The following is a 24752-nucleotide window of genomic DNA, read 5'->3' on the forward strand; positions in this document are numbered from 1 at the left end:
TGAAATTGCAGATATTTTTGACTTATAAAAATAACAATTTCATGGGGCTCAACCTAATACTTTGGAAAGGATTACAAAAGATACTCAAAACAATTTAAAAATCAACACAGATTTTAATTGAGCATATTTAATATCCCTGAGGTCATATTCCATAAATTGTACAATTATTATCCTTTACAATAGTGGTTTTCAAACTTTACTGTATATACAAATCAGCTGGGTTTCTTGTGGAATGGTTCCTAGTAGGTCTGAGGTGGGGCATCTGCTCCAGGGAACCCTGACTCTGTTGGTCCTCAGAACATACCTTGAATAGCAGCAGCACATCAGACTAGTTAAGAGGAGCTGTGACAAAATATTCATCTAAAAAAAATCACCTGAACGAAACACTGAAACCACCAGTGGAGAATAACAAAAATGTTCCTCTTCTCTCTAGACTAAGATCAATCTTTGCTTAAATGTAAACCCTCATTAAGTTTATAGGCTTTTAGTTAACTTCAGAAATAAAGTGCTATGATTTATCTAGGCCATATTTAAGAGCTTCTAAGGAGTCTGTCTATTTCTGAGAGTGAAGAAAAGACAATTTTTAGAGAAATTCTTCTGAAATTCTACTTCATTACAAAAGCCTTGGTTTATTGGCCTTTGAGTCTAATCTCAAATTACTATACTACTAAAGGGCAAGGTCATTTTATACCATACTTTGGTCCCCTCAAAGGCACTAAGCACCTGGGTTGGCCAAAAAGTCTGTTTAGTTTTTTCCATAAAAGACACATTTTTCATTTTCACCAATAACTTTATTGATTTGGGTATTTTAAGTATGTTGGCTATATCCCTGCGTGGTATAACAGTGATTGTTTTCAGTTAATGTCTCCATTTTATCGCTATCAACTTCAACTGGTCTACCTGACAGTGGAGTATCACCCAGCAAGAAATCTCCAGCACAAAACTTTGCAAACCACTTTTGACATGGTCCATCAGTAATAGCACCTTCTCCATACACCTCACAAATCTTTTTTTGCATTTCAGTTGTGTTTTTACTTTTCTTGAAATAATAAAGCATAACATGCTGAAAATGTTGCTTATTTTCTTCAATTTTCTTTTTCTTTCTTTTTTTAAAAGATTTTACTTATTTATTTTTAGACAGAGGGGAAGGGAGGGAGAAAGAGGAGAGAAACATCAATGTGTGGTTGCCTCTCATGCACCCCTGGAGACCTGGCACGCAACCCAGGCATGTGCCCTGACTAGGAATTGAACAGGTGACAACCTTTTCGTTCGCAGGTCGGTACTCAATCCACTAAGCCATATCAGCCAGGGCTATTTTCTTCTATTTTCAGTTTTAAAATGGCTACACAAAAAAATCACCGATCTTGATTTTTTTTTTAAATGCATGCTGTTATAACAGCTGTCACAATACAATCTAACAAAATTATTTCAAGAGAAGTTAAAGACAACTAAGTGTTAATAGAGACATCTTACAGAAACCAAATGAACATTTTGGGCAACCCAATATAAAAGTTCAGAATTACAACACAATAAAAAGTTTATATTTTTCTCATAAAGAACAATCTTCAAATTTCCAATTGATTTGTTATCATAAATACTTGAGTTTACCCCATGTGCAACTTCTAAAATTATAGAAATATTTTTTTCTGCTTAACACACAGTATTTAAATTATAAAAAATTAGTGTGCTAAAATATTATTTACAATTGTATGTGCATTAGGGTGAAAGCAGGAATAATATCCTACTGGGCCAATTAAGAAGGTTGACAGGAATATGCACTTTGGTAGTTTGTACAAGGAAAATAGAAGGAGCTCCTAAATAATTTTTATTAATAACTGATGTCATCCAATGGTCAGGATGTGCTTTACAAATGCCTTTGTGCGAGCTTGTGCTAACCTCATTCTGGGCCCCTCACCACTTGGGCACTAATTTTGGAATGGCAGCTCAGTCTAGGCCCAGGAAAATGCCCACCACAATGTGTCCCTGTAGACCAACACTCTTCTGTGCACGGGTGTGACAGTAAAATAAAGGAAATGATGTTCAACACAAGACACTCTAGAATTAAGTCCTTCCGGTAAGGTATGACACCTGACACTCTCTTATTCTGTACAAAATGTTGTGGGGTACAATGCTAGTAGCTGGAGAAAGTAGAACACATTGTGATTACATTTTAACACACAGTCCAAACTGAGTGACCAATAAAACAACCAAATCTCTCTGGGTTTTAGTCTAATCAAATCCTTTCTCGAATTCCATGAGGAACTGAAAATGGTACTTAACCATATACAACAGATATCTGGCCTCACCTAGGCCCATGTAGTCAGTCTCTGGGATGAGGCTGGGCATCGCATTTTTACCCAGGTCCCCAGGTGGAAGTAGCATTCAAAACCTTGTTATGACTTGAGAAAGTGACAAACTAGCTTTAATAAAGCAGCTCTTTCAATCTCTAGCATTTTGACAGTAGCATATCTCCCTCTTCACTTATACAATTGAGAGGAACCTTTATCCCAGCTGGTCAGCACAAATATTACCCTATTTTTATTTAGAAGGAAAATACTTGGGTCTCTTCTCTTCTTGCACTTACCAGGTTCTCTTAGCCCATCACTATTTTTTTATACTGTAGCTGGTAGCTCTTTTCCCCTTGATTTAACCTCACTGACCCACATGGGAAGAAGACTTTTAGGTGTATGTTTAATATGTTCCCCTTTGGCAAGGCTCTGACTTCTGATCATCCGCAGGGCTGAATGCAGAGCTGGAGCCTGACCTGGATGAACTCGAGTGGAAATATGTCTTTTCACTTAGATCACCCACCCTTTCCAAAACGCCCTTCTCACTTGGCCTCTGCCCCTCATTCACCACCTCCAATTTTGTTTCTTTGTGTTGTCCAAATTCATTCTATTCATTTTTTAATCTATTGGTCCTATCACCACCATAGTGAGGTTTGTTTAGTGACATTATGAAAACAGCCACCAAGGCTAATGCAGCCCCCAGACTGGGTGGGCCACAAGGACTGACTTCCTGGGCAACTTCAGAGAGGATGGGGGCCATGACCCGGCCCACTGCTGTCACTGATTGCCCCAAGCCTATGAGGGTGCCCCTGGCCTGGGCCCCACCCACGGTTAGCTGGAGGTCTGTAATGCAAGTCCTGCCAATGGCCGTGGAGAAGGCCAGGAGTGTGGAGGAGAAAATGACAGTTCCCATGGTGGGGGCCATGGAATAGAGCAACAGGAGCAGGAAGGTGAAAATACTGGAGTGCAGCAGGACCCTGTGGGAGTTGTGCCTGTACAGCTGCAGGATGGGACCCAGGACCAAGCTGGCCAGGGCCCCCAGGGCGCTGCTGTAACTGATGAGGTAGCCTGCCACCATGGGCCTCACCCCGAAGCGCTCCTTGAGAGCCAAGACAAAATTACTGTGGTACAGCAGGACTGCCATGGCCATCAGCAAACGCACTAGAAATATGTCCCACATTTCAGAAAATATCAGGCTCTTCATGTCCTGCAGTGTGGACATGACTTCCATCCAAGGCGGCCTAGGGGTCTTCTCACTCACCATGCTCCCAGGGCTAGGGCTTGCCTCCTGAACTTCATGGTCTGTCTTTCCCAAAGATGCACAGTTCTTACCCAATTGCAGGCTATTCTTCGTACTACTGACTTTTATTTCACTCCATGGAAACAGCCAAACAAGACCTGTTAAAACAGCACCATCTGTTAAAGTAGGCTGAATTCACTGAGTTCATACAGAACTAACATGGGAGACAAGAAATAACTAGTATTAGATTACTCTGTACTTTTGTAATAGCAGATTTGCTAATCTCTATTTTTGAATCCAGTTTTTAACCATTTCCATAGCTACTTCTACTCCATTTCAGTATCAGAATTCTGCAATTCACCTAAGAAAATAACCTATACCTACATAATATTCACTATTCCACTCCACCCCCGGCTCAAGAACCTATGAGAGCTTCCCATATCCCATCATTTCATATCTAAATTCTTAGACTTCACATTTAAATTCCTCCCTCATTACTTTACTAATTTTCTGACTATCCACTACCCGCCTATCCATCCACATTCATCACCCACCCAAACACTGAATATTTATGCTAAATGCTGAATCCTGTGCTAAACATGAGAAACAGTATATTAACAAATAAGACAAGGCCTATACAACTCCTGTCCCCAAGGTACTTAAACCTAAGGAGGTGAGGACATGCAAACAGGCAATTAGATTCCAGGGTAGGTGCTATGCTGGGGGAAGCACAGGAAGCGTTGGACAGACAGCCTTGGCGTGAAGGGCAAGGGGTGGGGTTGGGAGCTAAGGGTAGCTTGACACTAATGACCAGTTAGGGAGCATCTGCTCGGATCTGCACTTTTATAGGTGTCCTGTTGAGACCTCTGGGGGTGCCACTCTCATCAACCATGACATACACTTGACCCAGCAGCTCATACCCCTGTTCAGATAATCCCACATCTGCCCTCATGTGACTGGCACGTTCCTGCCTCAGCTGTTTTATTGATCCCACATGATCCAAGCAAACAGAATGCCCCCTTGCCAATTTATGCCCCAAACTTTCTTAAAAGTAAATAGTAGCCTGCCATCCTAGGTCATCTTTCCTAACACATCCCTGTGTGGTTTTTCAGTCCTCCAGGACTGAAGTTCCACCTGAACCTGTGGCTGGTCAGTCAGTGCTGCTTAATGCTGTTTTATGACAGAAAACAAATCACAGGAGAAAACAGATCTTCACTTTTCATTTGCTCTTATCTTGAAAGGTACTTGGATATTTCATACAATCTTGCTAAAAAAAAAAATGAAAGAATTGTCACTGATGCACAAAAAGAAAAGTATAATTAAAATAATAATTAAAATGATAATGGCGACAGCAACTAACATTTATTGAGTGGTTATCAGATGCACAACAGTGGAATAAACTGCTATGCAAAACCTCTCATGGTTCCCATAACAAGTCTATGAGTTTTGTTATTCCATTTTATAGTAGAGGAAACTGAGACAGCTCATTGAAAGCCCACACCAAGAAGTGGCAGAGCAGGGATTTGAAGCCAAGTCTGTCAGACTAGTGTTTGAGTTCTTAACCATGGAAAAAACTAATCATTGATAAAAAGATATGAAAGCCCTCTTTCAGAAGAAGTAGCAGATCAAAGCAAGGACATAAGAAGCTAAAGGGGTAAAAAGGTTGGGGAAAACAGCCATTATTATCAAGGAGAAAAGTATGACAACATGGACTGAGGAAAACAGCCTTACACTGTACTCAAAGCACTGGAAGGCCCAGTGCTCTGAGACACTGTCTGCTGTCCAGCCCCGACCCCTCTCCTGCTCCTCCCCTGTCAGCATCTGCATCTGCCTCAGCCTGTTGACCCCACAGCTCTTAAGTGGGAAAAAAATTCCTATTACTTTAAGCAACTGGAGTTGAGAACATTTGCAGCTGAATGTATTCCTAACTTGGATCCATTCATATACTTAGGTTAGGGCAAAATATTAAATAGCACTATCACTGCAAAATCCAAAATAGAGCTCAATAGTCATTTGTTTATACACTGACTTCTAACATCAAGTGATCACATTAATGTACCTTTCTTTATATAGGAAGGTACCTGGTTACATTAACCAGTCATGGGCTTGAAGCCATTTTCTTTTTCTTTAATATTTTATTTATTTATTTTTAGAGAGAGGGGAAGGGGAGACAGAAACATCGATGTGCGAGGAAACATCCATTGATTACCTCTCGCATGCCCCCAACTGAGGACCTGGCCTGAAATCCAGGCATGTCCCGACTGGGAATCAAATTGGCAACCCTTTGGTCTGTGGGACAGCACCCAACCCACTGAGCCACACCAGTCAGGGCAAAGCCATTTTCTCTAGAGTTACACTGATCCATCAGACCTCTCCTTTTGCCTAAAATTAAATTTCTGGTAGAAAATCATACAGTATTCCTCTGCGAATGAACTTTGCTTCTCGAGCCTGATATCCCAACCCAACATGGAATTCATCATTCAGTCAGAAGCCTTGGATATGATTCAAAAAGCTGTAGTCGAGTACAATATCATTAAATTTAGAAAAATTGAACAATATAAATCCTCTCGTTAATAACATTGTTTACATAAGGATTAGCCATGCACCAGTCTCTGGGCAAAGAAGTTCACCCTCTTTGCTTTAAGCAACTGGTCCATCATTCAAGGAGCTCACAGTCCTGTATGTATTCTTTGTTTATTTTTTTTTTTAAAGAAAGAGAGAGGAAGAGAGAGAGGGACACTGAGAGAAAAACATCAATTTGTTGTTCCACTTACTTATGCATTCACTGGTTGCTTCTTGTATGTACCCTGACCAGGGATCAAACCTGCAATCTTGGCGTATCAGAATAATATTCTAACCAACTGAGCTACCTGGTCAGGCTCCAATATGTATTCTTTTCGTTTATCAAATACTATTGAACATTGGCTACATATGCCTGGCCTCTTCTGGGCAGGGATGATAGCAGTGAGGACATCTGAAACCTTTGAGGTTTACTTTCTAACTGTGCATGTTACAGGAGAAAAAACACATTAATAATGGTTCAAAAGAACCATGAAGAAATATAGTTATTTTAGACAGAATGATCAAAGAAGGGCTCTTAAGGAAGCAAATATTTGAGACCTGAATGATAGAAAAGCCAGTAAAGAAATGTGGGAAGAATACTGCAGGCAGAAGAAGGAACAAATTACAGTGCCCTCCTGTGAGAATAAGCCTGGCATGTGTGAGGTGGACCAGGAAGCCACTGCGGTCCAGGCACATGGAGGAAAGCAGAGACAGGGGAGGGGCAAGCTCAACACTATGCAGGCTGTGAGACAAGCACATGCTTTAGCATGACAGGCACCCACTAGGAGGGCTGCAGCAGCAGCTGATGTGGTCTTTCATTTTTGAATAAAAGCCTGCCTATTTTAAGAAAAACCAATTATAAAGAGATAAAAAAAGTAGTTTAGACAGTATAAATGAATAAACCAAATAATCTCATGATTAAATGGCAACTTACCAGCATTGAGAATGAAGACAGAAAAACAGATGAGGCATGTGAGATAAAATCCACCATCTAGTTCAATAAGATAGCCACCGACCATGGGGCCCAAAATGAAGCCCACACTAGATGAAGTATTTAAGTGTCCGATGACTAATGGCCGTTCCTTCTCTGGAACCAGATCAGAAAGCAAAGCCCTTGAAATGGAAAGTGTATGTTTAAAAATACCTGCAAGGAGACAAGAAACACATTCAGTAACATTTTTCAGATTAAAAGCATCTTACTTGTGATCCAGCACTTCACCTCTATCCCTCATGGAGTTCTAATCCATTTTCTTTGAACCTTTAAGGCCAGCAGGTTCCATGAACCATGACTGGACTCCTGGTCTAGCCCTACCATTCTGATTGGTCACCTTGTCCCTGGTAACCAACCTCCTGAATCCTCAGCTTTCCCCCCTCTCATCATGACATCCCAGTGTCTCCAGTTCTCTCTGTTATCCGAGTCTAATTCATGGTTGTTTCTATACAGAAATTCATCATTCATTACTCATAAACTCAGGGAATACACATTTTCTGCATGCATACTATAGGTCCAACATGGACTTTGACCCCAGGTAATACAAGGAATAGGGAGGGGGAAAAAAAAGACATATCCCTGTCTTCACAGAGCCGGCATATCTATACAAAAAGTGATAATTGCTACAGAAAGAAACAGAGCAGGGAAGAAGGACAAGCAGCAAGTACAAATACAAAAAGATTCAATATGATGACATAGTAGTCATCTAACCAATACCACTGATTTTCTACTAGTAAGAGGCTTGTGAAATTGCTGACTAAACAAATTGAAAGCTGAGATATGACATAATAAGAGATTAAAGTATATGTAACAACTTCATATTCCTCATACTTCTACTGCTGATGAATCAAACAGACACATTCAAATAAACTGGTGAATTCTGGTGACATAGCTGCCCGTTATTTTGATCAGGACACAGTAGGTCCTACTAATAAATGATGCTGGCAGGTCTGACTCATTGCTCCTAACCGTGATGGGACACAATGGTTTCCAGTGATCTCCTTGAAGGAAGCACTGCTCTGCTCAAACCAGGTTATTTTATATTAACATTAATATCTTCCACATAAATCTCTACACATTTTTTAACAAATATAGGTTCTATTTATCTCTCATCTTGTTTCTTTTGAATTATGAACAGCCTTACCATTGATTGGCAGAGTATATTATACAGAAGGACAAACGGTACCCCAAACCAAGAACATAAAATGACCTGGTCACCAGGTGCACATGAAACAGCTATCAGTTAAATTTTGTGTGTGGCAGTGGGGCTTGTTAGGATGATTAACCACCTATCATCATAAACCATTTTATTAAGTAAACAACAACAATAAGCATGAATTTTGAAGGGTGAACGCAAATGACTTGTTCATCAGGGGAGCAGTCTGACAGTGCTCTAATGAGTAAAGTGAGAAAGAAGCAAACTCCAAGGCTCTGACACTAAGAAAGGATGAGAGGGAGTTAAGAGCTTCCCCGGTAACTACCTACCAACCTCACCACCTAGCACTCGCAGGTAGCGTTTCAAAGAATGGAAAAATGTTAATGAATGGACAGAATGAAAGCTGTTTCAAAAAAGGTAGAAACATTCAAGAGTAGTCTGAGACAAAAATTATGCACAAGCCACTACATCATAATCCTAGTGTCTCCCACAAAGTCACAGGCAGCTTTATAGAAGGCCACAGGGAAGCTATAGTGCTTAGTAACAATTTGAAGTTAGGAAGCCCAATTTCAAAACTATAAGCTCGCTGTGGTAACTATAACTGCACAGTAACCACAGTGCTGGTCAAAGACATTTAACAAATTCTTCCTGAGAGTGGAGAGAAACCAGAAGGAAGGAGATAGACCCCACTGTAGTAGCAAAGCTGTGCACATTGACAGATGTCAAGGACGCCAGGCTCTACCAAGTCCAAGGATTAAGGCCCTGGACAGGTCAGCAGGGCCTGACTGATGCTGCGTGCTCCATCGACAGTGGCTGCTGGAATTACAGGTCTAGTGTGTATTGACATCGTGCCCTCTTTACTTAAGTTCTAATCGAGGTATTGGCGAGCAGGACATTTACTAAAGAAAATACAAGATACAAGAAACACTGTACATAGGACAATGACTTCTTAGTCCCCTTCGAAGTAGGCACCTTGGGACTTCACAGTTCTTCCAGCGTCTCTTCCACTGCCGAAAACACTCTGCAAAACCCTTTGTTGGAATCACTATCAGCTGGCCTGTCGTATTTTCCTAAATCTTACTGATGGTTTGAAATCTCTTCCCGTTCAAAGGTGATTTTAGTTTTGGGAAAAGCCTGAAGTTGCAGGCCACCAAATCTGTTCCTTGGTAGTGAATTGAATCAAGTCATTAGCAACTGAAGCAAAATGTTCCTTCTGTTCTGGTAGCAGAAACTGTGAAATGAATCTCAGACATAGCAGTTTTTTCACTATCCAGATCAGCTTCTGGTTCTTGCACTGTCAGTTGCCAATCTTTGCTGATTGCAGCCTGTACATATTCAATATTCTCAGGTGTTCTGCTTGTTGCAGGCTTTAGAGAACATGGGTCACTTTCAACAGATTCTCAACCATCTTTGTAGTGTTTGTGCAATATTTCTATTTGCACTGCACTCATTGCATCATCACCAAAAGCCTTCTAAATCATCCAAACAGTTTCCACAGAGGAATGTTCAAGCTTAACTCAAAATTTGGTACAGTTTCGTTGCTCTACTCACTCATTTTGAATGTGACGGCCACACAGTACACATGCTCACTCAATGGAGTCTACCAACTCCACTGACTACTATAGTGAAGTTGTCATTGTTCACACTGGGACATTCCAGTCCACTCTCTTTGGCTGCCAGGTTATATCGATGTCATGCAAACCGTTCTTGTTATATTAACAATGCTGGACTTTTTCTGGACAGACCTCGTACATATACATATAATTTATTTTGAAGGAAAATGCAGAGAGGTGAGAACTCACCCACAGGGACTCTGGCGAGAGCAAACAGGAATACATTGGTAGATGCTCCAAGAATAAGATAGCCCAAGGCACTGAAGAGAATGCACACCAGCAAGGAAAACTGCCTTCCAACCACATCACTCCAGCAGCCCTGAGGAAGAAGGAAACACAAAAAATCCTTTGACTCACTTTTATAAAATCACCACCATGAAAATGCCCCCTAAATGCAATACAAGGAAAAACAGCAGGGAATTTGGGCTAAGATCCTTCGATGCTCAATTCTATTATGCCATTTGTCAGAGTAAATTATTTTCTCTGGCCTTCCACAAGTTGAGTGGTTCAATACAACATGGTTTTCTTTATCCAAAAAAGCCTAAGATACCAAAGAAAGCATCTGTGATGATCCCAAGGCAAAGAATGGCTGGAGAAACAGTGAAGTACAATTTTTAAAGTTTTTTTTTTTAATTACTTATTCTCACAGAGAGTAAGGAAGGGAGAAGGAGAAGGAGAAACATTGATGTATGAGAGAACCATTGATTGGCTGCCTCTCGCATGTGCCCTGACCAGGAATTGAACCACTGACCTTTTGCTTTGCAGGGTGATGCCCAACAAACTGAGATACACCTGTCAGGGCTTAAAGCCCCGTTTTTATCTTCATTATCACTTTATGCATCTCAACTCCTCTGAAACCACCTTTAGTTTAGAAATTTAGAAAATACTGAAAAAAATGAATATAAAAATACTGCAAATCTACAAATAATACTTCTAACAAAATATAGTATACTGTATTTTGTAACTTGTTTTTCCACTTATCAACAGATCTCAAACATCACTCCATGTCATTAAAAATCTGTTTTCTCTTCTGTAAGAGTGGCTGTTCTTTTCAGTCATAACAACCATGGATTTTATTATTAATTTGTTAATCCAACAGATTAAAATGACATGTCATTACTCCGATGTGAATTTCTTTGAGTACTTTTGAGATACAACATTTCTCAAACTATTGTTTTCTTTCGGTTTTATTGATATAACTGAGACATAGCACTGTGTAAGTTTGAAGTGTACAGCATGACTTAACTTACATATACTGCAAAATTACCGTGTTTAATTAACATGCATCATGTCATACAGATATAAATGAAAAAAAAAGTTTTTTCCTTGTCATGAGAACTCTTAGAATTTACTCTTAACAACTTTGAAATATAGTCAGCAGTGTTACCTATAGTGTCACTCTGCTTTACGTTACATCCCCAGTACTTCCTTATAATGTAACCGGAAGTTTATACCTTTTGAACACCTTCACTCACTTTGCTCACCCCTGCCTCCAGTAACTACAAATCCGATCTTTTTCTTAAAAAATTTATTCAAAAATGTTTGTTTTTAAATCCCACATATAAGTGAGATCATTTGGTTTTGTCTTCTTTTGTCGTATTTTACTGAGCATAATGCCCTTAGGTTTATCCATGTTGTTGCAAATGGCAGGATTTCCTTCTTCTGATTGTGTGTATCTGTGTGTATGCAATTTTAACCATTCACCTCTTGATGGGTACAAATTGTTTTCACATCTTGGCTATGGTAATGCTACAGTGAACATGGGGATGCAGAGATCTCTTCGACATGGTGATTTCATTTCCTTTGCATATATAACCAGAAGTAGAATGCTGGATCATATCCTAGTTCTATTTTCAATTTTTTGAGGAATCTCCATACTGTCTCTCACAGTAGTTACACCAATGTACATTCCCACCAACGGTGCACAAGGGTTGCCTTTTCTCCACAGCCTTGCCATCATTTCTCTCATGTTTTCAGTGACAGCCGTTCTAACAGGTAGAAGGTGGTATCTCATTGTAGTTTCGATTTGCATTTCCCTAACGATTAATGACGTTGAGCACACTTACTCTTTACTCAGGTCCTTTGCCAATGTTTTCTACTTGGGTTATTTCTTTTTCTGCTATTTGTGTGTACTTTGCATATTAAACCTTATAGATACACGCTCCGCAAATATTTTTTTTCCATTTCAGAGTTGCCTTTTCATTCACAATTATTTCTTTTGCTGTGTAGAGGTTTGTTAGTTTGATGTAATCCAACTTGTTTAATTTTGTTGTTTGCACTTTAGATATCATATCCCAAAAATCATTGCCTTTCTTTCATGTTTTCTTCCTAGTTTTGCGGTTTCTGGCTTTACATTGAAATCTGCAGTTATAATTCCCCTATGTGGGAAATCTCAAAACCTGCCAGTCCTGGGCTCCTTTCTGAACCACTGTTGTGGTAAGTAAGGAGCTTTGGTGAGTGACATCAGAGGTGGTCCAGGGTGAAATTTACCCAGTGGGTGACTAGCTGGGCCTCCCAGTGACTCTGTATGGAAGTCTAAATGTGAGGCACATGGAGAGGAAAAGAGAGCCTACAAGGAGCAGAAGTGGAGAGGCAAGCAGAAGGCAGTGAGGACGAAAGGACAAAGGTGGTGGTATACTTTGTGGAATCCAGGAGGTGGAGAGTGGGGAGGATCACAGATATGTCAGGAAATAAAGGGCCACCTTCCTAGCTCATTCTTTACTTTACTTAAGAATTTTCAGTACTCCACAGCAACAGCTCAGTCAAAACAAACCTCCCTTGCAGCTAAAAATTCTGGCCTTCAAAGATGCAGCCAGAAGTCACTGGTAAGTCTTCTGAAAAAAATTTTAGAAGTGGGGAAGGGTACTGGCAAACAATCTTCTCCTTTCCCTCCTTCCCTCTTTCCTGCTGAAAACATTCCCATAGTGCAGGAGGTTAAGCAGCTGTCCAGCTGAGGATGGCTAAGCATGAAGACAAAGGAGGCTTGTCTCTAGCAGCAACTCACACTCCTGGTCAGCCTCAGCGGGTAGCTGCCCATTTTTCTCCTTACACTCTGGAAGTACTTTGTTTCACATAGATGGCACAAGCCTGACGGAAAAACCCAGTCCAACTACAGAGCCTCAACACTGAGCCAATTTATGTACTGAGGTTCTGGGTGAGGCTTTGTTTGAAAAAATTTGTCAAAGTAAAAATCACTAAACACTATCCAGCTATAGAGCACACACAGTCTGAGGAAGGTCAAGAACAGGGTCTCCAGTGATGTTTTCCTGGATTTGGGTAGAAGGCAGTCAATATGGCATCCTGCTTCTTCACTCTTCAATGATGCCCAGTGACTTTCCCCACTCTCTCAAATCAACCATGTCATCTTAGCCTGTCTCTCTGCCTTTCCAAAAGCCAACCACTTCTGCTCATGTCCTTTGCCCATTTTTACACGTTTATATTTTTCTTAAGAACCTAAAAGATGCCCTTTGGTATCTACAAAAGATACCATTGTAGCAAAGCTGGTTGGGCACTGTCTCACAAAGCAAAAGGTTGTTGGTTTGATTCCTGGTCAGGGCATATGCCTGGTTTGCAGGCTGATCCTTGGTTGTGGCATGTATGAGAGGCAACCATCAGTTTATTTTTTCACATTGACATTTCTCTCCCTCTATTACCCTCTCTCTAAAGATAAAAAAATAAAATCTAAAAAAGAAAACAAAAGATGTTTTTACATAGGTTATAAATGGTTGTAAAATTCCTTTATAAAAAATTTGAGTAAATCTTCCAAAAGACTGTCAGCCTTATATAAATAGCATCAGCCCTTTCCCCTAGTTTTCATTTCAATGGATTTTAGAAATCTTTCACACTCTTTCCACCTGGGTAATAGACTGCTGGCCTCCTTTTGTTTATAGGGCAGTGAGAATCTGGTAGATACACCCCAGGCTAGGCTGTCTGGGTTCAACTCTGAACTCATTATCCCAAATGCCACACACACTTTAGTTAACATAATTACATATGGAGGCATATCGCTAGCCCTGTTTTTCTAACTGTAACATAGGAATAATAATAGTATCTACCTCAGAGGTTCTTTTCCCCCCTCAACTTGTTATGTGCTTTACATAAAATCAGTCATTAAAGATGCATGACTACTAGGGATGTGGTTGAGAGAGGTTATTATAATGAATGAATAAAATGAAGTGCCACAAAATGGGTCTGACACATAACAAGTACTTAATAAACTCATTATTTTCATGAAAATGGCTATATTAAAATTATTAGTCAAATCTGACACAGCATATATTTTCCTAAAGATTTACTTTTAAGATTAAAATGTTTTTATAAAATTTATAATTAAAGTATTTATAAAAGCATTGGTTGAAAATAAAAATTTTATTTGGTATTTCATCTGATTTTTCCCCATGGTATTACTTTAATTTTATTGATTATGCTATTAGAGTTGTCCCATTTTTTTTCTCCCCTTTATCCCCCCTCCACCCTAAAATCCCCTCCCTCCACCATTCCTCCCCACTTAGTTCATGTCCATAGGTCATACATATAAGTTCTTTGGATTCTCTATTTCCTATACTATTCTTACCCCACCCCCCGGTCTATTTTATGCTTAGCAATTATGCTTCTTATTCCCTGTACCTTTTCCCCCGAATTCTCTTCCTCCCCCTCCCCAATGATAACCCTCCATGTGATCACCATTTCTGTGACTCTGTTCCTTTTCTAGTTGTTTGCTTAGTTCTTGTTTTTTAGGTTCAGTTGTTGCTAGTTGTGAGTTTGTTGTCATTCTTACTGTTTATAGTTTTTGATCTTGTTTCTTAAATAAGTCTCTTTAACATTTCACATAACAAGGGCTTGGTGATGATGAACTCTTTTAACTTGACCTTATCTGAGAAGCACTTTATCTGTCCTTCCATTCTAAATGAGAGCTTTGCTGGATAGAGCAATCATGGATGTAGGTCCTTGCCTTTCATGACTTTAAATTCTTCTTTTCAGTCCCTTCTTGTCTGTAAGGTTTCTTTTAGGAAATCAGCTGATAATCTTATGGGAACTCCTCTGTAAGTAACTGTCTCCTTTTCTCTTGCTGCTGTTAAGATTCTCTCCTTATCTTTAATTTTTGGTAACTTAATTATGATGTGCCTTGGTGTGTTCCTCCTTGGGTCCAATTTCTGTGGACCTCTCTGGGCTTCCTGGAAGTCTATTTCCTTTGCCAGATGGGGGAAGTTGTCCTTCATTATTTGTTCAAATAAGTTTTCAATTTCTTGCTCCTCCTCTTCTCCTTCTGGCAGTCCTATGATTCAGATATTGGAATGCTTTAAGTTGTTGCAGAGGTTCCTAACCCATTCTTCATTTTTTTGAATTCTTGTTTCTTCATTCTGCTCTGGTTGGATGTTTATTTCTTCCTTTTGTTCCAAATCATTGATTTGAGTCCCGGTTTCCTTCCCTTCACTATTGGTTCCCTGTATATTTTCCTTTATCTCACTTTGTATAGCCTCATTTCTTCCTTCACTTTGCAACCAAACTCAATCATGTCTGTGAGCATCCTGATAACCAGTGTTTTGAACTCTGCATGTGACAGGTTGTCTATCTCCTCACCGCTTAGTTCTTTTTCTGTAATTCTGATTTCTTCTTTCATTTAGGCCATATTTCTTTGTCTTGGTGTACCTATTATAAGGGCAAAGCCTTAGATATCTGGCAGGCCACGGCAACCCTCTTTACTACATTGTGGTGCTGTCTCGCTCCACTCCAGCCCCACTTTCCATCACTTCTCTTGCTTCCCACAAGCAGATTGTGCCCTTTCAGGTGCTGATTCTCGGGAGGGTGGGTTTGTGTGACTTCTAGGATCCAGTCGGCCTCTCCAATGAACTCTCCTAAGAGCCTGAGAGTTTCTCCCACCTTCAAACCCACCACAAGATTTTATAGCTAGAGGTTCTGAGTCTTTAGTTTCCCAGCCAGCTAGCCCCTACCTCACCTGCATGGTCCACCATCTTGCTGTGAGTCCTCTCTGCCTGGCTGCCTGTCTCTGTCCCTCTGACTGGCCTGGATGAATGTTTTTTTAAGCCCTTGACTGTCGGAGTTTCATGCAGTTTGATTTTCTGGCAATTTTGGTTGTTTACTGTTTTTAAATTGGTTGTTATCCTTCTTTTGGTTGTGCGAGGAAGCAAAGCATTTCTACCTACATCTCCATCTTGGCCAGAACTTGTCTGAAGGATTTCTAAGGAGCTTCTCATTAAATTACAGCTGTAAGGTATACGAAATGTGCTCTGTAAGCACAAATACAATAAAGCAGAGAAGTATTTGTAAAAGAGGGTTGGGCCATTGCTAGTGATAAAAATTTACAGTCACAAATTGCTCCTAAGTGCCAGGTGCTCTGATAAGTGCTAGTGATAAAAGCAAGATAATTACCTTGCTAGGTCATTGTAGAGGGTAAATGAGAATACAATTATTATTTATATATGAATTAATCTATAAAAGACTTGAAAATAAGATAAATCAGGGAGTAACTATTAAGTTACTTAAAAATTCATTAAAAAATCTGACCGGTGGTCAAGATGGTGGTACAGGTAAACACAGCTTGCCTCCTCACACAACCACATCAAAATTAAACTATAGAAGAATCATCATTCAGACTACCAGAAATTGAGCTGAATGGAAGTTCTACAACTACAGAATTAAAGAAGAAACTATTTTGAGACTGGTAGGAGGGACAGTGACATGGAATGGGTTGGTCCCACAACCATATGTGGTAGACAAAAATCAGGAGGGATATCTCAGGAGCAAGGGATCCCAGCTCCACACAAGGCCTCCCAGCCCAGGGTTCCAGTGTCAGGAAGATAAGTCTCCATAATTTCTGGCTGTAAACACCAATGGGGATTGACACTGTGGAAGAGAGAAACTACTGGAGTCCGAGGTAGTTCATCTTAAGAGGGCCCATGAATGGACTTACTCTGACTCTCCTTCTAAGCTCCAGCATGGGGGCAGCAGATTGAAAGGCATCAGAGACACAGGGGGAGGACCTGAATTGTCTGGCATCAGGGCAAGAGCAGTGGGGCAGCTTTTTCACAGAGCAAAGTGCTGGCAGAGGCCACTGTTTCTTTTCTGAACCCTACACCCACAGAGCCACAGAGGTGGCACACAGGTACCATTTCTGAGACTCTATCAACTTGTCTGAGTCTGCCCAACCCTGGTGATTCCCTGAAGCCCTGCCCCACCCAACTTTTGAGCCCACCCAAGCTATTATCTCCAGGGGCTTTTCCATGCAAATAGTTTGTCTTTGCCCATGCTTCAGATTTTCCTAAATTCTCTCACACAAGCAGCATCTGGCTTCAGTGAGCCCAGTACCTCTCACTAAGTTGCCTCACGCCCAGCATTATCAGCAGCCAGCCTTGGTTCACAGGGTGGCCTCACCTGGGCGCATCCAACCCCAGCTCAAGTAGCAGCCATGTGCAGATTTCTTTGTAGCTTATGCTGTGTGACTCTGGACAGAGCACAAGTGATGACTGACTTTGGACATGCCAACAACAATAAAAGCTCAAATACAATAGGAGGGTATACACTACACACATCGCGGGCACATTTTGAGTACCCAAACTGAGTAATAGGGGAGGCTGTACCACTGGACTCTACAGGACACCTACCACAATAGGCCACTCTACTAAGCCTCGGAGACACTGAAGCTCTACCTAATACATACAAACAAACATAGGAAGGCTGCCAAGATGAGGAGACAAAGAAACATGGCCCAAATGAACGAACAGAACAAAACTCCAGAAAAAGAACTGAAACAAAATGGAGATAAGCACGCTACTAGATTACAAATTCAAAACACTGGTTAAAAGGATGCTCAATGAACTTAGTGAGAACTTCATTATCATAAAGAAGATCCAGTCAGAACCAAAGGATACACTAATTGAAATAAAGAACAATTTACAGGGAATCAACAATAGAGTGGATGAAGCCAAGAATCAAATTGGTGATTCAGACTATAAGGAAGCAAAAAACAATCCGAAGAGCAAGAAGTAAAAAGAATCCAAAATAATGAGGATAGTTTAAGGAGCCTCTGGGACAACATCAAGCATACCAACATTCATATCATGGGGGTGCTGGAAGGAGATGAGAAATTAAGAAATTGGAAACCTATTTGAAAAAAAATAATGAAAGAAAACTTCCCTAACTTGGTGAAGGAAATAGACATACAAGTAAGGTAGCACAGGAGTCTCAAACAAGATGAACCCAAAGAGGCCCACACCAAGACACATCATAATTAAAATGCCAAAGGTTAAAGACAGAGAATCTTAAAAACAACAAGAGAAAAGCAGAGAGTTTCCTACAAGGGAGCTCCCTTAAAACTGTTGACTTCTCAAAAGAAACTTCAGGCTAAAAGGGATTGGCAAAAAATGTTCAAAGTGATGAAAAGCAAGGGCCTACAACCAAGATTACTCTACATAGCAAAGCTATCATTTCGAATCAAAGGACAGATAAAGAACTTCCTCGACAAGATAAAGCTAAAGGAGTTCATTACCACCAAACCAGTACTACATAAAATGTTACAGGGTCTTCTTTAAGAAGAAGATCAAAAAGAACAATAAAATGGCAAAAAATATGTATCAACTGAATCTAAAAAGCAAAATAAACAAGCAGAACAAAAATGGGTCATAGACACAGAGAATGTTTTAATGGTTGCCAGATGGGAGGGGGGTTGAGGGGCATGGGCAAAAATGGTGAAGGGATTAAGAAGTACAAATTGGTAGATACAGAATAGTCATGGGGATATAAAGTACAGCATAGGGAAGAGAGTAGTCAAAGAACATATATGCATGTCCCACAGCATGGACAACAGTGTGGGGATTGCCAGAGGGGTGGGCGTTAGCTGGGTGGAGGGGGGCAAAGGGGAAAAAAGTGGGACAACTATAATAGCATAATCAATAAAATATAATTTAAGTAAAAAATAATCCGACTGAATTTCTTTTCTTTTTTAAAATGTATTTTACATGCAAGTCACTCTTGGGAAGCACAATACAGTATACTGTTTTCCCTAACAGTAAGACTATCAGCCAGCTATTTAGACCAAGGTCGTGGCTGACCAATCTGTGGGACTAAAGTGACTGTTTTGTTTGACTTGCCTGGACTACTGGACACCGTGGTCTAAGACCAGAGTAGCAGAGTGGATTTCATAAAGGAAAGAGAAGAGAAGGATCAGTTAAGAATTCTGAATGTCAAACAACTGAGTGGGCCGAAGTGGGAGTGACAAGCTCAGCTGTGGGTCTTTCTACTCCATGCTATTATAGATATACAACCACCCGTTCAAATGGCTCCTTCTGTCTATACACTTAGGTTTTATAATTAATAATCCATGTAGTTTAAAACACATAACTTCAGAGCCCTAGAAGCACAAATGAATTTGATTATTGTCAATTAATTAACACATATGAAAAAACTGATAATAATCATTCTTTTTTCTAGTCCAAGTCAGCAGGAAGTCATGGGAAGAACATGGTATACAGTTTAAAAAGTGCACTCTCATTCTGTTCAATGTGTTCTTTTTAAGAAGAAGCCATCTGACTCTTCTACGCCAATGGCTTCTCAGATGTCAATGGAGGAAGAGAGATGACTGAAGGAACCTTCTTGATCTAACACACTATATATCCCAATCATCTGGATATCTACATTTGGTAAACCTCCCGCCTCTGATTTTACCACAGCCATGCTGGATGGCAGTCAAAGCAAATGAATGTGCTTTTTCTAGACTCGTTGCTAGATGGAAGATAACTTACCACCACTGTGCTAGAAAAGAGCTGCAGAATGCCATAAGAGGAGCCTGCAAAAAACATCAATAAAATCGGCTAGACACATCATAAAATTGGATTAATGGGGTAACGACTACATAGAAATTAAAAGAAAAACATTAGGAAAAAGGTTCATTTTTAAAGAGGAAATTTCCCCACAACTTTTTTCAATTGAAAATTTTGTGTTACACAGGTAGAAACATTTTACAGCCCTCTAAGATGTGGTGGTGGTAGTGCAGGAAGTTTGCAACTGATTGGTGAAGGCTTACCCCAATTCCTTCTCCTCCATGGTGTGATTTCGGTGTAGTTTATGTTTGTTTGGTCTCTCACATTAGGTAAACAGATTCTTATAGGCAGGAGTCCATACCTATCTTTTAACTACACAGTCAGCCCCTTGGAGAGGCTCAATAAGCCCCTGTAACAGTACTGCTGGTATGAGGCATGGGGATAACACTAAATCTCAAAACTTCTCAGAACAGAGGCAATCTAGGAAAAGATGAATCACATTTGCTCCAGGGTAATATTTTTAAATAATCTGAAAATTCATCTTATAGCATTTCAATTTACCTTTGGATAACATTAGCTGTAAGACTATTTTTGGTTCTCAGGTACTTAGTTCAGGGGATTTAAAATTCAGTGCTCTTAAAATATGCAATGTAATCACTTACCTACAATTCCAGCAACTGTTGGACTTGCTCCAAGAGACTTAATGTGAACGCTCAATAAAGGGACAACCATACTGACACCAAACAAATCCTAAACAACAAAACACTGATTAACTCAAATTAGAAACAAAAGTCTAGGTGTTTTTAAAGTGGTGATTCTAATTATAAACTGATTTTCCAAGTAAAACCACTGTCTATAAGATATCCTAATTGCATTGTTATGCTCTACAGGTTAAAGTTATCAAGGATCCACATACAATAAATTATAGCAGCTGCTACCTGTAAATGAGTGAATCACTCTGACCTATAATCTATTTTAACTTTAGCTTCTTTGTAATTGATATTTAATATTCAAGGAGGATATGCTACCAGAAGTTCCTTAAATAAGAAAACAAAACAATTTTTGTGGGTAATGAAGTGGGGAAGGAGGTAGGGATGATGTGTATTTCTTGAAAGAGCAGCATGTACTTGAATTTGGACATGAATTTCCTCCTGCAGTTGGGGAAGACAACTAATCTGGGGGTTACTGAAAAGCTGATATATTAATGCAAGGCCATATTCTGCAACTAAATCATAGAAAGTGCATGCACTCTGGGATCAGAAAGACAGTCTCAATTCCAGCTCCACCATTTATTAATAAATAAGTGTCCTTAAAAAGTTTATTGAATGTTACCAAGCATCAGTGCTGTCATCTTTAAAAAATGAGGATAAAATACCCGCCTGGTAGAAATAAAATGTGCATTAAGAGAGAGAGTGGTTGAGAAAAGTCTGACATAATAGAAGCTCAAACATATTTTCTTTTCAGTTCTGAGAATAGGTACTGATCCTTTTTTGCTACAGATTCTGAGTTAACAGAATGTTAATTTTTCCTTTAACTGTTGTGGTTCTCATTACTACTTCACTTGGGTACTTGCTACAACTGGTTTAGGAGAAGAAAAACACATAGCACACACACAGTTTTTATTAAATAGTCAACCTGAATTCATTTTCTTGTAATCCTGGTTGAACAGAAATACTTGAAAAAATGTATTTTTTCAGCCAACAATTAATCTTTCGTCCCTTGCTTCTCTTGGTAGCTGTAATTCACCTAATTACAGAATCATGAACTTCCCAATACACTTTTCAGCACTTTATCCTCTATGGTTACATCTTTAGATGGCCATGTCTTTCATATCCAGTGATCTTAAATAGTTTATAAATTTACACTACTAGAACTACAGCTTACTATTTTGATTTTAATATTATAGTAGTCCTCCCTTATCCACTGGGGATACGTTCCAAGAACCCCAAGTGGATGCCTGGAACCAGAGTACCAAACCCCATATTTTTTTTCTTATACATACATTCCTATGATAAAGGTTAATTTACAAATTAGGATCGGTGAAATATTAACAATAACTAATAGGACAATTATAAAAATATACTGTAATAAAAGTTATGTGAATGTGGTCTCTCTATAAACGTCTTGTTGCACTGTACTTACCCTTCTTATGATGATGTAAGATAATTCAGTTCCTATGTGATGAGGTGAAGTGAGGAGAATAATGTAGGCATTATGACAGTGTCCTTAAGCTACTGTAACGGTTACTTGAACATAAGCACTGTGCCTATCTGATAACCAAGCAAGAAAGGCTACCAAGTGACTACAGGAAAGGTCTGTATACAGGTCTACGGCATGAATGCACTGGTCAACAGCACGGGGATGATTCATGTCTAGGGCTAAAGGAGGTGTGACATCGTGAGATTTTAAACAGCGTGCTATTTAAAATTTATGAGTGTAGTGATGGATTCATTTTCATTCTTTTCCCCCACCACACACGCGCGTGCACACACACCCGCCCGCGCCTTTCCTCCCCCTTTCTTCCAGGGCGCATTACCTTTACTTTCTTTATCCTAAGTTCCAAGAGGCTTTTTTCCGCCCCCCCTCACCCAGTTGTTTTCCGAAACCACGCGGGCCAGCTGGCTCACGTCTGACATGGCTCACTTTTACCTCTGTGACTTTCTAAATAAAATACTGCGTGTGTTTGAGTCTTAGCTCTGAATTTTTTTCTCAGCCAGAATTCAAGGACCCGGGTCTAAAATCTGGTGCTCTTAGCGGTTAACACAACTCCCTCTCCAGCTACAAGAAAACCCACTCCCCCTAACAGCGTTAGCAGTGTGCACCTGGGAAGCAGCCCCAGCACTAACCAAGAATCCCACCAAGTAGACGCAGAGCAGGAAGAGACGGGCTTGCTTCGCATCAAGCCTCGGAACCCCCCTCTTGGTCCTTGTCCTCGGCTCCCGCCTCCAGGGTTTGGTGGTGCTGAGGCCTGCTCTCGATACCCCGGCAGCTCCCAGCTCCATACCGGTGAGAACCCTGCGCGACGACTCACGCGAGAACTTGTGCGAGAGGAACGCGCACTGCTCCGCGCAGCCCCGCCCCCAACGCGCGCTTCGAGGTGCGCTTGCGCAGAGCGGAGTTCTGTAGGCTGCTGCGAGGAGAGGTAGGGCTCAACCTGTGCACGGCGTTTGGCCCCAGCTGGAGGCGGACACCGCCTCTTTCCCCCCGCCCCCCCCCCCCCCCCCCCGCACACCCATTGAGCCACCCGCTAGTGAAGGATGTTTTGATTTTTGTGGTGGCAGTGATGATGCTCTGTTTACTTCAGATAAAGACCCTATGGTTCCTGCGTTTGGTGGGCAGAGGGAATTGTAATGAGCTTCACCTCAGAGAAAGGGTTTGTCAATGAAAGAGCATCCAAACTTGTAGGAAAGTTTTATGAGTCCAATTTAGAGGACATACCTGGAAGCAAAATCTCAATCGATTGAGAAAGGACTGGGCAGAATGGCAATTTTGCAGCTTATTTTATACATCAAAACCAAAGGAGAAGCTGTAAAGAAGGTGGTAGATTAAGGGGACCAGAAAAAGCCAAGGGAAGAAGTGGTATCTCTAGGATTGGATAAAAAGTAAAATGGAGAGATGCACACTTCTTTTACTTTGGTGGGTACAGTATAGTTAATAAGAGCACACAGAGATGGTATGGGGTGAACAAGATAACCTTTGGGGGCAGGGGTTCTGTGATCTGCTCTGGTGCCTCAGATGGGTCTGGAAAAGAAAATTAAATTGACATTTCAAAGGTATAGTTTATCCTAGATACATAAGAAGAGTGAGCAGAGCTCACTTAAGGTAAAGATTGACCTTTGCTAAAAAAGCTATAGGCCTTGGACGTGACTACCTTCTATGACCAACTAGTCCAGGTAAGGATTTATAATCAGATCATCCTGTGTGTTTACTTGTTGGTCACTGAGCTTCTCAGGCCTGCCATGTAGGCCCAATAACTTCTCAGGTTTATAAAAAGCCCCATTTTCTGGTTCATGCTTAATTTGTAATCTACCAACAGCATAGACCAACATTTAGTTCCTGCTATGCCACCATTCTCTGGGAAAGCAACCCAATGGAAGGTTTCTTGCTTTGGACCTCTATTATTATGGAGGAGACAGAGGTTCATCCTTAGTATAATAAACAAATATTTGCATATATATTTCCCTTCTCTATTCCTGATACTTCTGACGATACCACCCATGGACTCATGAAATAATTTATGGCATTTTAACATTGCATTGCTTCTGAGCAATGTACTCATTTCACTGCAAAGGAAATAAACTAATAGAAACATCCTTATTGAATTAACTGATCTCATCACATCACCTGTCATCCAGAAGAGGCTGGCTTAATTAAATGGAGAGACTACTTACTACAGGCTCAGTTACAGTGCTAAATGGAAGAGAATTCTCTAAGAGAATAGAGTTCTGTCTTAAAGCATATGGTATGTTCCTTGAATTAGAGATCATTATATGGTGCTGTCTCCTCCATACCCAGAAGATATAACTTGAGAATCAAAGGTAGAAGTAGTAGTGGATTCTTTCACTCTTATATCTAATAACTCATTTATGAAGCATATGATTCTCATCTTGGCATCGTTGAACTCTCTTGTTTTGAGGACTTTGATCCCAAGAGGGCAATGTGTCCACCATGTGGCATAGAAAAGGTTCTATTGAATTAGAAGATGAGACAATGATTTGTGTTTCTAATGTTATATTTTAGATCATTTTGTTTTATGTATCCTCTAGCTACTTATTGTAGTTATAGTTGAAGTTACTACTTTTGTCTGTTAACCTCCATTCTAGTCTTTTAAGAGTCTGATTCACCTTATTTATTATATATTTGCTTTCACCAGTGAGATTTTTTCTTTCATATATTTTCTTTTTTCCCATGATTCCATTTATATGAATAGCTCAGAATAGGCATTTCCATAAAGATAAAAGGCGGTTTTCTAGAGCTGACAGAGAAAAAGCTAAATGAGGAGGGACTTCTAATGGGTGGTGGGTTTCTTTTGAGGATAATGAAAATATTCCGAAATTAGATATGGTTGTGGTGGCACAACTCTGTGATATACTAAAAGCCATTAAACTGTATACTTTCTTTTTATT

At 40.2% G+C, this 24752-nt stretch overlaps 1 protein-coding gene across 1 annotated transcript; it reads right to left on the reverse strand.

The window, feature by feature from the left end:
- Positions 1–93: 93 nt before the first annotated feature.
- Positions 94–22656, reverse strand: MFSD9 (major facilitator superfamily domain containing 9). Its single transcript, XM_024571841.4, has 6 exons — positions 22473–22656; positions 20289–20376; positions 19609–19652; positions 10040–10169; positions 7025–7234; positions 94–3686 (listed from the first exon to the last, which is right to left on the reverse strand). The coding sequence occupies exons 1-6, from the start codon at positions 22626–22628 to the stop codon at positions 2896–2898; spliced, it is 1419 nt and encodes a 472-aa protein (XP_024427609.2). The 5' UTR covers positions 22629–22656; the 3' UTR covers positions 94–2895.
- Positions 22657–24752: the final 2096 nt, after the last annotated feature.

Source organism: Desmodus rotundus, chromosome 5 (assembly GCF_022682495.2).
Source record: "Desmodus rotundus isolate HL8 chromosome 5, HLdesRot8A.1, whole genome shotgun sequence".
Classification (NCBI taxonomy): Eukaryota; Metazoa; Chordata; class Mammalia; order Chiroptera; family Phyllostomidae; genus Desmodus; species Desmodus rotundus.